At 45.0% G+C, this 14,672-nt stretch overlaps 1 protein-coding gene across 8 annotated transcripts; it reads left to right on the forward strand.

Annotated features, from left to right (window-relative positions):
• Window positions 1–13: 13 nt before the first annotated feature.
• Window positions 14–10,034, forward strand: safb (scaffold attachment factor B). 8 transcript variants are annotated; one of them, XM_056603964.1, is made up of 22 exons: window positions 14–744; window positions 977–1,064; window positions 1,155–1,222; window positions 1,622–1,828; window positions 2,286–2,339; window positions 2,570–2,609; window positions 3,367–3,805; window positions 4,172–4,206; window positions 4,287–4,399; window positions 4,680–4,829; window positions 4,970–5,049; window positions 5,235–5,284; window positions 5,397–5,479; window positions 5,677–5,822; window positions 5,985–6,135; window positions 6,382–6,578; window positions 7,300–7,477; window positions 7,642–7,730; window positions 7,851–7,909; window positions 8,097–8,151; window positions 8,305–8,448; window positions 8,558–10,033. In XM_056603964.1, the coding sequence occupies exons 1-21, from the start codon at window positions 592–594 to the stop codon at window positions 8,420–8,422; spliced, it is 2,553 nt and encodes an 850-aa protein (XP_056459939.1). In that variant the 5' UTR covers window positions 14–591; the 3' UTR covers window positions 8,423–8,448; window positions 8,558–10,033. The 8 variants fall into 8 exon arrangements, with proteins under 8 accessions (XP_056459939.1, XP_056459941.1, XP_056459938.1 ...); XM_056603966.1 differs by having other exon boundaries at window positions 7,645–7,730; window positions 8,305–10,034; XM_056603963.1 differs by having other exon boundaries at window positions 8,305–10,032.
• The last annotated feature ends 4,638 nt before the right edge of the window (window positions 10,035–14,672 follow it).

Here is a 14,672-nt window from a genome sequence, read left to right on the forward strand (position 1 = left end):
GCGTTTGATACTGTGCTATACAGAAAAATCTGACTTATTAAGAGGAACCAATTCATGGCTATCAAGAGCTGGATTAGATACTTACAACTTGTGTATTTATTATCAGGGTCTATTTAAGGTGCAGGTCAGAATTAAATCGAAATATAAATGTTTAATTGGCATTAACTTTTGCATTACAAGCTAATAAGTGTCTCGTTTTGGTTTCTCACCGTGTAATTATTGTTTTTTACTTGTCTCATAAATGAACTAGATGTCTATGATATCCTCTTACAATTAAGTGTTTATTTACATACCATTTTTTGAATGCATTGTTATATCTTCAAATCATGTTTGACTGGGTACAAGTGTCAAAGGACATACAAATGTGTTTCCTTTCAGTTGTATGTTTTCTACCGGATGTCAGTTTTGTTTTGTATAACTAGCCGAATGAATGCAGAGGCCGTCAATACCGCGCATGCGCATTATTGTCGGCTGCTAGCGCTCGCCATTTTGTGGAGCATTTATCTGGGAATACACAGATATTTATGATTTTTTTCACATTAGGGTACAGTGTTACTATCGTACGTGAAATAAACACTTAGGTTCTCTATCATGGGTGACTCGTCGTCGGATATTGATGTTCCAGAAGGTTGCGAAGTTCGCAAATTATCTGAGTTGAGAGTTATCGGCTTGAAGGCCGAATTGAAGAAACGAAACCTAGACACTACAGGCATCAAAAGCGTCCTTTCGGAGCGTTTGAAAAAGGTATTTAAAAACTGACCGTTAGCAATAAGCTCAATTTTACATCAAACGTTTGCAAGCTAAAAAGGTGGCTGTGTTGAAGGGTATTTTAATGCTTTGCAGCTAGGCCTGCGCTCATTGAACGTGGTAGCTCTTTGCTAACTAGCAACTGTAAAAGGCAATTAACCCAAACATTACATCCTCAGGATAAATTCCATTTCAGACTTCTAAAGGTGTGTATGTTTTTTCCCAATAGGCTATTGAGGATGAAGGTGGAAATCCAGAGGAGATTTATGTGGCTGCTGAGCCAACTATGAAGAAGACCCCTAAGCGGGCCACAAAAGGTGAAAAACAAATCAAAAAACTCTCAATGTAAAAATATGCATTTATTTAGCTTCTGTGACAGCAGTAGAGTAATCCATGCATGTCATTAGCAGATGCCAGGCTGGACAGCGAAGAACGAGAAGAAAGCATGTTGGGAGAGGATTCCCATGATGGCCAGGTGAGCTTTCTGCCGAAACTAAAGTCAACATACTGGGTCCAATTATTTCAAAGAAGACTACAAGAAATCAGTTTTTTTAAAACCAGGAAGGAAATTCAGGTAAAAAAAGAAAAGCAGCAAATAGACCCGAAAATGAAAGTCAAGGTTCGAGGCATATGTCACATTTTAAAGCTGGATTAATAGGCCTATACATTCTTCAAATGATTTTACTTCCAACAGTACCTGTATACCTTGTGAACATACGTGATAATGAACATGTTAATCCATGCATTGGTAAAAGAACTGACTACGCCATGAAAGCACTCTTCTGCTTTCCAGGTGGCTATTGATGACCGTTGATTCGTTTTTTTCGTATTGTCTCTGTGTTTTCTTCATTGTCTTGTTTTTCTTCCCCAACAGGAAGAACATGAGAACATGCAGGACATGAGCATCTTCGACATGAGCGTTGTAGATGAGGCCGACAATGATAATGGAATACCAGCAGAGGTGGAAGAGGACAAAATGCAGGACTCTGAGGAGCTCTGTGACGAAGATGAGTTATTGCAGGACACTGTGGAACAAGACAAAGAGAAGATGGGGTTGGACGATGCATCGCCAAGTGATGAAGTAAGTCTGAGTCTGATGGATGTGTGACCTATTTCCTTAGTTGATTTGTGTTAGGGCTGTGCAATTAATCGAAATTTGATCGTGGTTTCGTTTTTTGGGTCAAACAATCTCCAAACTAATATAATCGAGTTTAAACGATTTTTATATATTTTTTGCTGGATCCAGCTAGATACTTGTTTGTATATATTTTAAATTTTACCATTTTCTGTTCATTGTTGGTACTTTTTTCAAGGGGAAAGTTCTCAGTTTAAACTTTGTTTTTTTTTGAGAAATGCTGAATAAATCCATGTTCAAACTCAAAAATAATCGTGATTTCAATATTAACAATATTTTCCCCATAATCCAGGAGCCCTAATTTGTGTATGCCCTCCCAATATTTTCCCTACTACTTCATTCTCTGTCATTGTTCAAGATATCGATGGTCATAACGCTTTTCTTTCATTTGCTGTTTACATAGAAGTCCGTGTCTGAGCTGCTGGATATTGACATGACAAGCACTTCTCCTAATATGGTAAGTGCCTCTTAAATGAACAGAGATGATTTTGACTTTTTGATACCCAAGAGTTTCCATGGTTGTATCAGTCTACACAAGTGTTTTGTTGATACTATAAAGAATGCCTAAATATTATTGACACATAATTACAAATTTAAGCTTTTCTGAATTGACTGAAGGATACGAGTACAGATTTAAAGAAACTTCCAAAATCAACTGATACTAATGAAATAATGATATTGTTTTAGGCTCCGGAACCAGACGCAGATGACCCCAAGGAGGAAACAGGTACTGTTCATAAGGTGTTACAATCTCGCAAAGACCCATCTTCTTGATAGTGATGAACTTGGATTTCAGTCCTTTTTAAGATAACTTTTAAACAAAGGGAGACTGGAAACCCAAAGGAAGTTGCTGGCTACGTGTTGAAAGTCAATTAACCCTAGTTGTTGCATGCACTTTATAAAACGATTCAAAGGTTTTAATTGTGACGGCTGCGGTTAATGGTTGGACACACGTTGGCAGCAATAGAACATGCAGATCAGGGTAGACTCAGCTAACGTAGGTGACCTCAGGGTTTCCAGGTTGCCACATGAAGACTCCACCGAAGAAGGACATTTTAAGACTGAATGCTATGTTGGACATGAAAGCTTTTGGACTTGAGACGAAACCCGTCAATGCAAAGTGGACCTCAAGCAAGGCAGACAATGGAAGACGACAGACCCTCCTTCACACGGCAGCCGCTGCTGGTCTTATGGCTCTTTTCAGCACAGAACTCTTTTCTCCTTTGGACCAGGTGGTGTTGTTCATGTACGTTGTTCAACTTGAGTCAAGGTAGTCCTTAGCTGCTTGGTGGTCCCCTGTCCTTTGGGTTCCCTTCCAGTCTCTCCTTAGGGTGTGCCCCCCCCCCCCCCCCACCTTTTGTTAATGACCAGAGCACAAGGGTCATGATGACGTTCCTAATCCAGGCCTTGCCAGTTCCTCGTTAACCATTGCTGTGTTTCAGAAGTGATTAAACTCTGCCATTCTATTCCTGTTAAATCCGTAGAAAATGAAAAAGTAGCCGGGTCTTGTTTATCTGAGCCACTTAACGAAGATCCCCAAGAGAGCCATGAGGAGACCCCCGAAGAAGAGCCAGCCGGACCCCCGGGAGGACAAGACGATGCGTGCGACGACGCTGCCAGGACCGACGAGGCCGCCCCCGGGCAGGTGGCGGGGGACCCAGAGGTCACAGAGGTCACAGAGACTGATGTTGAGGGGGTTGGGGACAGTCACGTTGTCCCGGGACAGACAGTCGATGCGCAGAGCGAAAGCACTCAGGCCGTTAGTGTAAACGAACAGGGGGCCGCGGGCGAAACGGTTGGTTCAGAAACGGGGTCTAAGAAGGGTGAGGAGGAAGAGAAGAAGACTGACGAGAACGCTTCAGCAGATGCGTCCTCTGCAGCCAAAGAGTCCTCTACTGTAGAGGGCGATGATCAGAAAAAGAGGTTTGTTGCTTTCCGTCTACTAGACACCAAAATGGTTATCTCTGTTGCATTGGCTCCTTTGTGCTAGCAAAAAAGTTTGGATGCTCTTTTCCAAGGTAAAACAAAAAAAAAGGTTTGCGCATTTGTCTCAAGTTTTGTTTCCCAACACTGACTTATCTCACGTAACTTCCCATTAATGTTTAACTGGGATCGTCTTTGGCCTTACCATCACCCATTCTTGTTAAATCACTGCACTATGTACATGATCGCTTTAATCACTCAAGTTTGGTACATTACTGTAAAACACGTAAGTATGAACATAAACATGTTTTTGAAACTGATCCGAGGCATTCTCAGTGTTTATCGTTATTTTTCCTTTGTCTCTAGTTCTGAGGAGAAAGAGGCCAACACGGAGACAAAAGGTATTATTAAATTCTCTCGTAATTTTTGTTCTTCAACACCCAATACGTGTTTGCTCACCTCTAACCGGCTGTCTATGCAGCTGCTGCTGGAGCTAATGTTGCAGCAGGGGCTAGCAGGAATCTCTGGGTCAGCGGCCTCTCCTCCACGACCAGAGCGACTGATCTGAAGACCCTCTTCAGCAAGTATGGCAAGGTCAGTCCACGCTTCTCCTCTCCGCATCAGTATTTCTCTCCAGTGTGGTTTTGTCCAATGTTGCCCTTATCATTATGTAAGCCCTTTGAGACTAATGGTGATTAAGGGCTATACAAATTGAATTATCAAACCGTGCTAGTAATGGTCATCGTTATTTGGTCGGCACCGCAGTCCAAAGCGTCCTGCAATACGACCGCATACATTTTCTTGCCATGGACCAGACGGGACCACTTACCCCCCGTGTCTTCCCCCCCCCCCCCCCCCCCCCCCCCCCCTTCAGGTGGTCGGTGCCAAGGTGGTGACCAACGCCAAGAGCCCTGGAGCCCGCTGCTACGGCTTCGTCACCATGTCCTCCAGCGACGAGGCCACCAGTTGCATCACCCACCTGCACCGGACGGAGCTGCATGGCAAGATGATCTCCGTGGAGCGGGTGAGCTCGACGGCCTACACCTCCACTCCATTCCGTTGTACCCCGAAATAACATTCAGGGTGTACTCGATCTTCTGTTATTGAATATGATCTATTATTTGATATCACTACGTTGTTAAATATGACCTCTGATGGTTGCAGGCGAAAAATGAGCCCGCGGGGAAGAAGCCAGCTGACCCCAAGAGCACTGTCGCTGAGAGATGTAATTCCACAGACTCTAGGTGAGGTCAAACGGCTCTTATGTAATGCAGTATTGTAGAAGGGCCCTTTCAGCGTTCCTAAAGAACGTTGGCTTCCCCACACATTCGAGAACCTCACGACTGCCCTCGAAGCCCACTTAACATTGACCGCTCCCTCTGGGTTTAATGCCATGTCCGGTCTAATCCGCCCTTCTTTATGTGTCCAGGTCTGAGGGCAAAGACGAGAAGTCGGAGGGTGAAGGGAAAGATGGCAAAGGTGAGGCACCGACACCGTTACCCCAGGCTACTCGCTCCTGGGTTTTATAAACAGAACGGCAGCGCTTATTCTCACGAGCTTTACTAACGAGTTGTGGTTGTTCTTCCCATAGGTCTCGAGAGGACGGTGGTCATGGACAAATCTAAAGGAGAGCCAGTCATCAGCGTAAAGGCTAAAAGCAAAAGCAAGGAGCGTGTAAGTATAGATCTCAACTTATCCAATGGCTGCGGACCCCATTAACCAACAATACCCCCTTCTCTACATATAAGGGCCTTCTCCCCTTATGTTGCAAGACTTTCATTTGGACACTTTTCACTGTAACTGGGATCAGATGAAATGGCCCATTTTGTTTAATTTCCCCCCACACGCCTCCTCCTCTTGCCCCTCTCCAGAGCTCCAAGAGCCGCGACCGCAAGTCCGTCAGCAAGGAGAAGAAGGACATCCTGTCGTTCGACCAGATCAAGGAGCAGCGGGAGAGGGAGCGCCAGAGACAGCGGGAGAGGGAGATCCGAGAGGTGGAGAGGCGCCGGCACACGGGGTATGGAAGGAAAAACACCTGCATATTATTACTATTATTCATACTAGACTAATGATATTATTATTCTATTATAAAATTGCCATTGCGTACTCTTGAAAAATGCTTGTACTTAAGTCTATTATCGTTGTTCAAATATTGTCTTCCGTATGCACGTTGAACTAGGGAGGCTAATCTTTCTCCGTCGGGGCCGTTTAGCGACCGTGATCGGGACGGTCGCACGGAGCGCGAGCGCATCCGTCAGTTCCGCGAGCGGGAGGAACGGGAGCACCTGATCCGCAAGAGGAACTGGCTGGAGGTACGCCCCCCCTCATCGGTATTCGTATATATTTTTAATATCGATGTACTTTGAGTCGTACGCATTTTAACCGTGGTCCAATCTATACGTAACGTAAATTACAATTAGTGTGAGTGTTTGCAGTGTGCGAGTGTTTGCAGTGCGAGTGTTTGCAGTGCGAGTGTTTGCAGTGGTTAAACCAACCCCTGCAGGCGACCTCGGTACGAAGTCGAACCCGTTCACCCCTCGATGAGTGACGTCACGCGGTGTGTCTCCTCCTCCCAGGTGGAGAAGCAGCGTTTGGACGCCGACCGCATGGAGCGGCAGTTCCTGGAGCGGGAGCGGCAGCGCATCGAGTTTGAGCGCCGGCGGGAGCAGGAGCGGATCCAGCGGGAGCGCGACGAGCTGCGCCGGCAGCAGGAGCAGCTGCGCTTCGAGCAGGAGCGCCGCTCCACCAAGAGGCCCTACGACATGGACGGCAGGTGAGCCCGGCAGAGCAAGCTGTCTCACCCCCCCCCCCCAGGGGAACGCCAGCCCGGGGACCGTCCTGGTCACGGGACCGCACTTTCGGTGTCTCTACAGCCCGCCCACATCGATGGGCAGAAATGTCGATGCCAATAAGGGACCAGGGACTCAGTCGATGACGTGAGATTCACGACACCGCTGGCAAAACAGTAATGGCATCTCTCAAGGCAGCCAGTGGTGACGTTAGCATTAGCAGAGTCTGCAAAGTTATTGCAGAAATAGACTAACAACTATAACACAAGAACAAGAGTATCACTGTATGGCTAGGAGTAAGATTCTTTAAAATCCATTCCTGTGGTTTCAGTTGAAGGTTTCCTTCTATTGGAAGAAAAAAATCTTGTTCAAATTGGTTCTGCTTTTGAGTTAAATGCTCACGCTTGAACAACAGGCGACGTAGTTTTGTATGCTAGAATAAAATTGAATGTATAGTGTCGCATCAGTGCACAAAATTTACTGTCTTGTTCTATACTGTGTTTAGAAGATTGAGGTCGGTGACTTGTAGTTTCTCAGATCAAGACATTTTATGCCCATTTACGTTTTGTGAGGCGTTTGCTGTCCAACACTATAGTGGTAGTGGTGGTAGTGTTGACCGGGAAAACCCCCAAAACAATAGGTCACTTCTGCAAGGGTAAATGTAACTCTGATGCGAGTGACAATGTCTTGTGGGCCGACACGCAGGAAGGACGACTGGCCCGAGAAACGCATGAACATGGACGACCGCTACAACCGCTCGGACACCAGCCGCACGGAGCGCTACCAAGACTTCGACCACCGGGACCGCAGCCGTTACCAGGACAACGGGATGGCTGACCGGCGAGACAACTCGCGTGCCGTTGGCGGAGACAGAGATGGCCCGGTGAGAGATCAACTCTGTTGAACAACACTGTTGTCTAGAGCTGGCAAATTCACATTTCTATTCCTGTTGTCTTACAATGGCTATATATGTAAATGGATTTTAGTTTTGGAACATAAAAGTAGTTGTCAACATTGTTTTTATGACTGCCCATCTCCCTTTTCCAGCAGTTTACAGATCGGTCGGATCGAAGCACAGGCGGCAGAGAAGGGAGAGACAGCTGGAGCGGAGGATACGACAAGCGAATCAACCCCAGGTAAGTCCCCGGCTGGCAGGCTTTGACCGGCTCTGGTTAGCCCCAGAACCAGCGACCACCACCACCAGTCGGGACCCTGTTGTCCATCGATCTCATGTCTTACCGTCCCCTTGGTTCCAGGGAGGGAGCACGCGACTGGGACTCGGGTCGGAAGATGGACAATGACAGAACATGGCAAAGTAAGAACTGTTGTGAATGACTCAAGTTTCACTGCTGTTTGGTAATGTCGATATTATATGCTACATAAACTCACTTGAGTAGATCTAACGCTAGGGTTGTACTCGAGAGGCAAGTAAAGTCGTACCGAGCTACACAACAAAAATGATAGTGTGTGACTCTGTGTGATGTATGACTGATTCGTTGCAGATCGAGATGGTGCCATCCCTGGACAGTCCCACATGGCACGGGGAGGAATGGCTAGGTAAGGACTAGCACGACTCTTGCAGAGTCGTGTTTTGTTCTTTAAGAAAAGCCCTTGACTGATACATAAGCACTAGCTTAGGATTTAAGAGATGTAGCAGAAAATAAATCAACCTTATTTGTGTGTGTGTGTGTGTGTCCCTCCCTCTCCCAGTCGTGGGGGCTACATCAACACAGGCACCTCCCAGTCTCTCTCTGGAGCTCTGAACCGACAGAACCAGATGATGCAGGGCAGCGGTCTGCAGAGCGGGGCCTTCGGACGCCGCTACTAACCACAGGCGACGGGGCGAGCGTGCATGTTGGACCCTCTTTCTACTCTCAAAGATGAGCATTTCGTTTTCCCGTCAGCAAGCGAAGACTTGATATTCATGTTTTTTTTTTTGTTGTTTTTTTCTGCGCGTGTTTAGAAGGAGGCCGTGGTGTGCGGTTCTGAGAACGCTGAGAACTTTCTGTTTGAAGAGCTTCCCTGTGTCTCGCGACCAGTTTGTTCTTGTGTTGGGAAAGCCCGGCCACATGTCTCTGGTCAGCTCTGGTCTTCTGGTTTGTTTTCAGTATTCCAAGGACAGATGTCAACTGTTGATTATCTCTCTCAAAGTTCTGTTTTTAAGTCTACCTTTTCTGTGCGACTTTCTGTAAGAAAATGAAAGGCGGATTTTGACAGTTTTTAAATATTTTTCTCATCGCAGATTGATAGCAAGTGCTTGTTACACTAATTTCTTTTGACATTTTATTTTATTGTGGCATTCATGCACGCGCTCTTTGAGGGTATTGCTGAACTTAATATGTGGTAAATGAATTGTGTCGTCCTTTTGACTCCAATTTTCTGTATGAACAACAATGTATTTGTTTTTGTATATAAAGACTCGCTCTCTTAATTGCTATTGCTACTTCTGCTCCGTTCCCTGGTTTTCTACCACACTCACCGGACATATAACCTTGGTGAAGTAGTATCAAGTGAAAGGCAGAACAAATGTAGGATTATGTTGCCAGCCACATTAAACAATGCATATTTTACATTTATCTTTTGTATTGGATCGACTGCTTATGTTTATTGGCCGTACAAATGTTTGATGGAGGGTTGCTTTAATGACTGACATTCTTCTTTTTTGTGTTCACATTGTCCAGCCGGATCCTACACAGTTCCTATTTGCTGTGTGGGAATCTGAGTTGTAGACTGCCTTAAGCACAATATTATGAAAAACTCTAGGTCTATTCACCTTATTTTCATATGAAGCATTGGTTTTGTAATACACTTCTACTTTTCGCTCCTTTCACTTATCTATATACTTCTAAAAAGGGAAAGTAACTAATTTCACTTCTCCAACTCGATCAATGTGGTTCCTTTTTAAGTTGTTCCTCTTTCGCATGGTCTATGGTCTGTTGTCCGAGCAACAGTGGATGGGGTGCAAGTCAAATCCACACCAAACATGTGTAGGATATGTCAATAAAAAAAAAAATTAGGCAACCATTTGAACATTTTGCTAATTTTATTTTCCTGACGAGTATTGGAAAATCGTACAATCTAGGTTTCTGGTGGCTGGCCTACCCAGTCAGACTTTAAAAAGATTGATAAATATTTAACTTAACTATTAGTAAAGTGTTCCATAGCACTTTTTCATGAGTTGGATCACAACATTTATGGATAAAAAAGTAAACTCTAAATTGTGCCCGCCACGTTGTCAGAATATACAAAGCCACCAGGGGGAGGAAGGGCCTCAAATACAGCATATTCTTCTAGCGCAACTGGATCTGGAGACAGCGCTAGTATCCGACGAAGTGATACAAGATAGCAGATATTGTATTATATAAACATAATACATTCCATTATGCCAGAAAGATACTTTGAAAGGAATAAACAAATCCAAATTCTAGATTTAGAAATGAAAAAGCGGTCAAACATTTAATTTCACGTCATTTTCATTAAGAGTAATGTATTTGAGGTGCAAAACATCTGTGACAAGGTCATGGAAGCTATTAGGCTCCTCTAACATCCTGGACCAGATGTAGAAGAACACACACATTACCAGCAGCAGTCCAGGGCTGTGGGACCAATGGGGAGTGGGGGGGAGGTCTTAGGCCTAAATCAGAGAAAAGGCCATGAGCTTCATTATGCTAGGGGTCATTTAAACCCAGCAAAGAGCTTGAACTCATGGAACGGCTTACAGATGTGCAGCGCCAACGTGTAACCTGCTGTGTCATGCGTTTACACTCGATTCCAGACATTTGTAAGGAATATAAAAGTTTATTTATTCTGCTCCCCATCCCTGCCATAAGAAGTCAACATCTTTCCAAAGCATCCCTCTCGCTGATATTATTCTGCCCTTAACACGTCCACTGTTAGGGTTAGGGTTATGTGGAAGAGTGATACCTGACTAGGCCAGTAGAAAGGGATCCCACAGGTGGTGTATTGCATTTATTTTGAAACTTTAACAGGAATATTTGTGCTCTGTTTAAATAACAGTGACTGTAAAGTGGATGCAGCTGTGTGTGTGTGTGCGTGTGTGTCTGTGTTTATGTGGGTGTATGCGTGTGTGTTGTCCCCTGACACCATGGGTAGATCATGGGTATATTCTGCTGTATTAAGAGGCCTCTTAATGCAGCAGAAAGCAAACAAAGCTGATACAACATCCTCATTTAGTTTGCATGAATTCTGGCCACAGTTGAGCAAACACGCACATACACATGCAGAGACTTAACCACACACACACAAACACACACACACACCTGCAGGGATAGGAAGGGAGGGGAGGCATGCTGGTAGCCAGGTTAACTCTAAGATAGATTGAAAGACAGATGGACAGGCCGACAGACAAAAAGCCGTAACTGTCCCAAAACTCCCGGTCAGTGTGTATTTTTTCCAGACTAGCATCAAGTTTTCTCAGAAACCCACATATTGTATACAGATGCATTTCGAGTGTGTGCCTCTATGCAAACTTTTGTGGCTTGGAGGCTAAAGAGAAACCTGCCACCACAGATCAACAGCCACCACAGATTTGGTTAAACATTGGATGCAGGCTAAGTTTGGAACACTCCATAAACATACACACTTCCATCAGAAATAATCACAATCACATGCTCCAGCAAACGCACAAATGGATTATTCCACATGGACATGAGTCAGCTTGCAGTCTCATTGGCAGAGCCACCAAGTATCAGAAACATCCAGTGTCTCAAACTTATTCTTTAGGTCAGAAGTGCGCTGGCCAGTTGCGACCCATGTGCCGGTGGGAAAGCACACGCACACTGGGGTGAGAATGAGCGATGAGACCTGACGTCCTTGGGCTGCATGGCCTCATGAACCCTCCTCATTGTCCTTTCTCTCTCTCTCTCCCTCTGTATATCTCTGTCTCTGTCTCTGTCTCTGTCTCTGTCTCTGTCTCTCTGTCTCTGTCTCTGTCTCTGTCTTGGTTTCAGTATGTCTCTGTCTCTATCCGTCTCTCTCTCTCTCTCTCTCTCTCTCTCTCTCTCTCTCTCTCTCTCTCTCTCAGCTCAACCCACCGTAGCCTCACTACGGGGGGAGGGCCTCCTCTCCGACATCACCCAGCCTATGAAGACATGGAGGGAAAGTAGCCATAGAAATGGTTCATGCTGTACAAATGGAGGGACGATAGGCAGTCGGCACAGCTGGCCCTTGCATATATGGTTGAAGTGGAGTGTACGACATTAGAATTCATACGCCGAGTGTGAACACACATGTTCTTTGTTTGCATGTTTGTGGCCTGTAAGGAAGGTTAACAGACAGGCAGACAGACAGACAGACATAATGGGGAAAGTACAAAAAAGATACAGAATGTTCTGTACCTTGCGTTTGGGGTTGCAGTGACGTGTAGGATAATGGAATTCACACCCAGAACGCAATGGGAATGCAACGGGTTTCGGTGTTAAATGCACATGAGCTGTAAAACAGTCAGAGACAGACAGACAGACAGACAGACAGACAGACAGACAGACAGACAGACAGACAGACAGTTTTTGGAAAGATACAGAATGTGCAGAATGAAAATGATAGACAACAGCTTGCTTTTGCGTGCGGTTGGAGTGACATTAACGAGAACAAGCCTTACGCAGCGGGAACACAATACGTTTCTTGCTTACATGCATGTGACATGCAAGAGGGACAAAGAAAGACACACTTTTCAACAGTCTTGTGGGCATTCGAGTGAGAGAATGCTGACCAAGGGGTTCTGGGATCAAGGCAGATGTTTATCAGGTAATGACATTCAATCCTCCCATTTAGTGGCGGTATGCACCACATTCATGCCAGAGAGATGGACATGGTCCTATCTGGTTTCAATTAAAGATCAAGACTAGTCCCTTGCAAAGCTTTCAACCTTGAACCCTGTTGGTTTAATTCACTCACGACAATGGAGAGGGCCATCAAGGTCAATAAAAGCACACATATAGTGCAGAGGCAAACGCTTGTCCCATGGAAGTTCATTGAATACGCACACACGGACACACATAATGGCACACAAACACTGGCACACGCACACACACACACACGCACAAAGAAACACATCCCCGTCAGTATCCTCGTAAAAAACGGATGCATGGGTGAACAATGCAAGCACTTGTCAGGGGGTACACAGGAAGGGGGAGCTGAGGGTGTCAGCACAAACTCATGCACACATCACACACAACACGGAGACACACACACGCACACACACACACACACACAGACACACATATGCATACCAAACACACACAGACACATGAGCACACACACACACTAGCAAACACAAGCACGCACGCACGCACGCACACACACATACACCGCCTTAACAACCCTGCATAAAAGTAGACACTTCATCAAGGACCCTTTCTGTGTTGTGTCCGCCCAACAAGTCTTCCCCAGTCTGTAATATAACCTTTAATGGGCCCCTTTTCAACCCGGGGCTGTAGTAGTATAGGAATCCAGTCTGTTTGGCCTAATTCCTGCTTTCTCTCGCTCCGCTGGCCCTTAAACAGCCCAGCATAAGGTGGCGTGCGCCCTGTCGTTTATTTAACCATGACTCATTTATTTTATCCAAACCCCTCCGTCTTCCACATTTCTAATTCCTTCTTTGTTCGATGTTCTTCAGGGACCCAGCTGATGGACTGATCCGGCTATTGTGGAGGCTGGACCACAACGAAGGCGTCTGGTGCTTGAAACCAAATCGGCTGAGCCGAGGTTTCATCCTAGTGATGTTGTGATTTGTGTGAACGCAAACAAATCGCTGTGCTTGTTGGACTACTTCCCATATCATGTTATGAAAGAATCATGTCAGCTGGTATAGGTAAACAGTGGGGAAAGGCATGCGCTTGTGCGTGTGTGTGTGTGTGTGCGTGTGTGTGTATGTGTGTGTATGTGTGTTGTGCTTAAAGAAGCTAGAGATCCTATGCCATCACATGATTGGCTAGAAAGGCTAGTAAGGAAGAAGGAGGACTGAAGCATGCAGGAAAGATGATAGAGATAATACTTAAAACACCAAGTTGGCTTTATACAAGTACTAAATAACAGCTGGACTGGTCCCCTGGTTGTCGTTCAGCCTCACGTGTATCAGCATCACCTGCAAATCCAATGCTGAATGGGGTGCTACACAATACCAACTGCAGACGGCAGTGGCTAGCTATAGCACAAGGCCTGGGATACTTGTGACCATTGTTTATTTGGCAGGGTTCAGGCTAACCAAAGCAATGACTTCCGTCTTTCCTAGAAACCACCCTCTGAGTAATTCACTCATACACACAGTTGTGTGTGTGGATGAGTTTGAGTGTGTGAACGAGTGTGAGTGTGTGTGTTTTTGTGTCTGTTTGGGTAGGCGCTCATTTGCTGTTTATTAAACGGAGAGTTCCTTCCTCGATTCTGATAGCTTGAAGATATTGTCCAACAATTCATTTTTGCATGACCGTGCCGCCAACTTTAATGAATGCTAGCCTTTGCTGCTTGCACTGGCTACCATTTTTCTGTCTTCAGGAACCATATTGTTGGCCGGAAGAATAATGATTTGATGAATCCTACTACGTAGTTAGTCTATAGTGAACGTTTTAGCATACGCATGTTATGTGTGCTGTCCCCTAGTTTTCTAGAATCACGGTAAACCATGGCTTCTCGTGGCTTACTGCTTAATTATATTGCACCCTTATTACAATTCTAGAACTAACTCACAATGAACTACTCAGTTGTTTGAGAGCGGTTGGAGAGCTGAAAGATGCACCTTGTTTGTGTTTGCAAGGCTTACAGTACAGAATATGAAAGGAAATGAAGGAATTTATCCCTGGCAGAGACTCCATTATTTTCATAGCCAGATGTTGCTATTTATTGGTGGTCTTTTAATTTCCTTTATAATAATCTAGGTTTAACTGAGAATAATCAAGGAATGGGCAGGACTCTATACCTCCAAACTACATAACAAAAACAATCCGCAAGTCTGTCTGTGTGATGATCAACGTACCCTATACTCTATATTCTCTATACTATTCTCACGCTCATCTTTTATCCACAATCAGATTTCAGAAATCTTTCGAATATTCCTCTTTAAA

The sequence above is a fragment of the Gadus chalcogrammus genome, chromosome 12 (assembly GCF_026213295.1).
Source record: "Gadus chalcogrammus isolate NIFS_2021 chromosome 12, NIFS_Gcha_1.0, whole genome shotgun sequence".
Lineage (NCBI taxonomy): Eukaryota > Metazoa > Chordata > Actinopteri > Gadiformes > Gadidae > Gadus > Gadus chalcogrammus.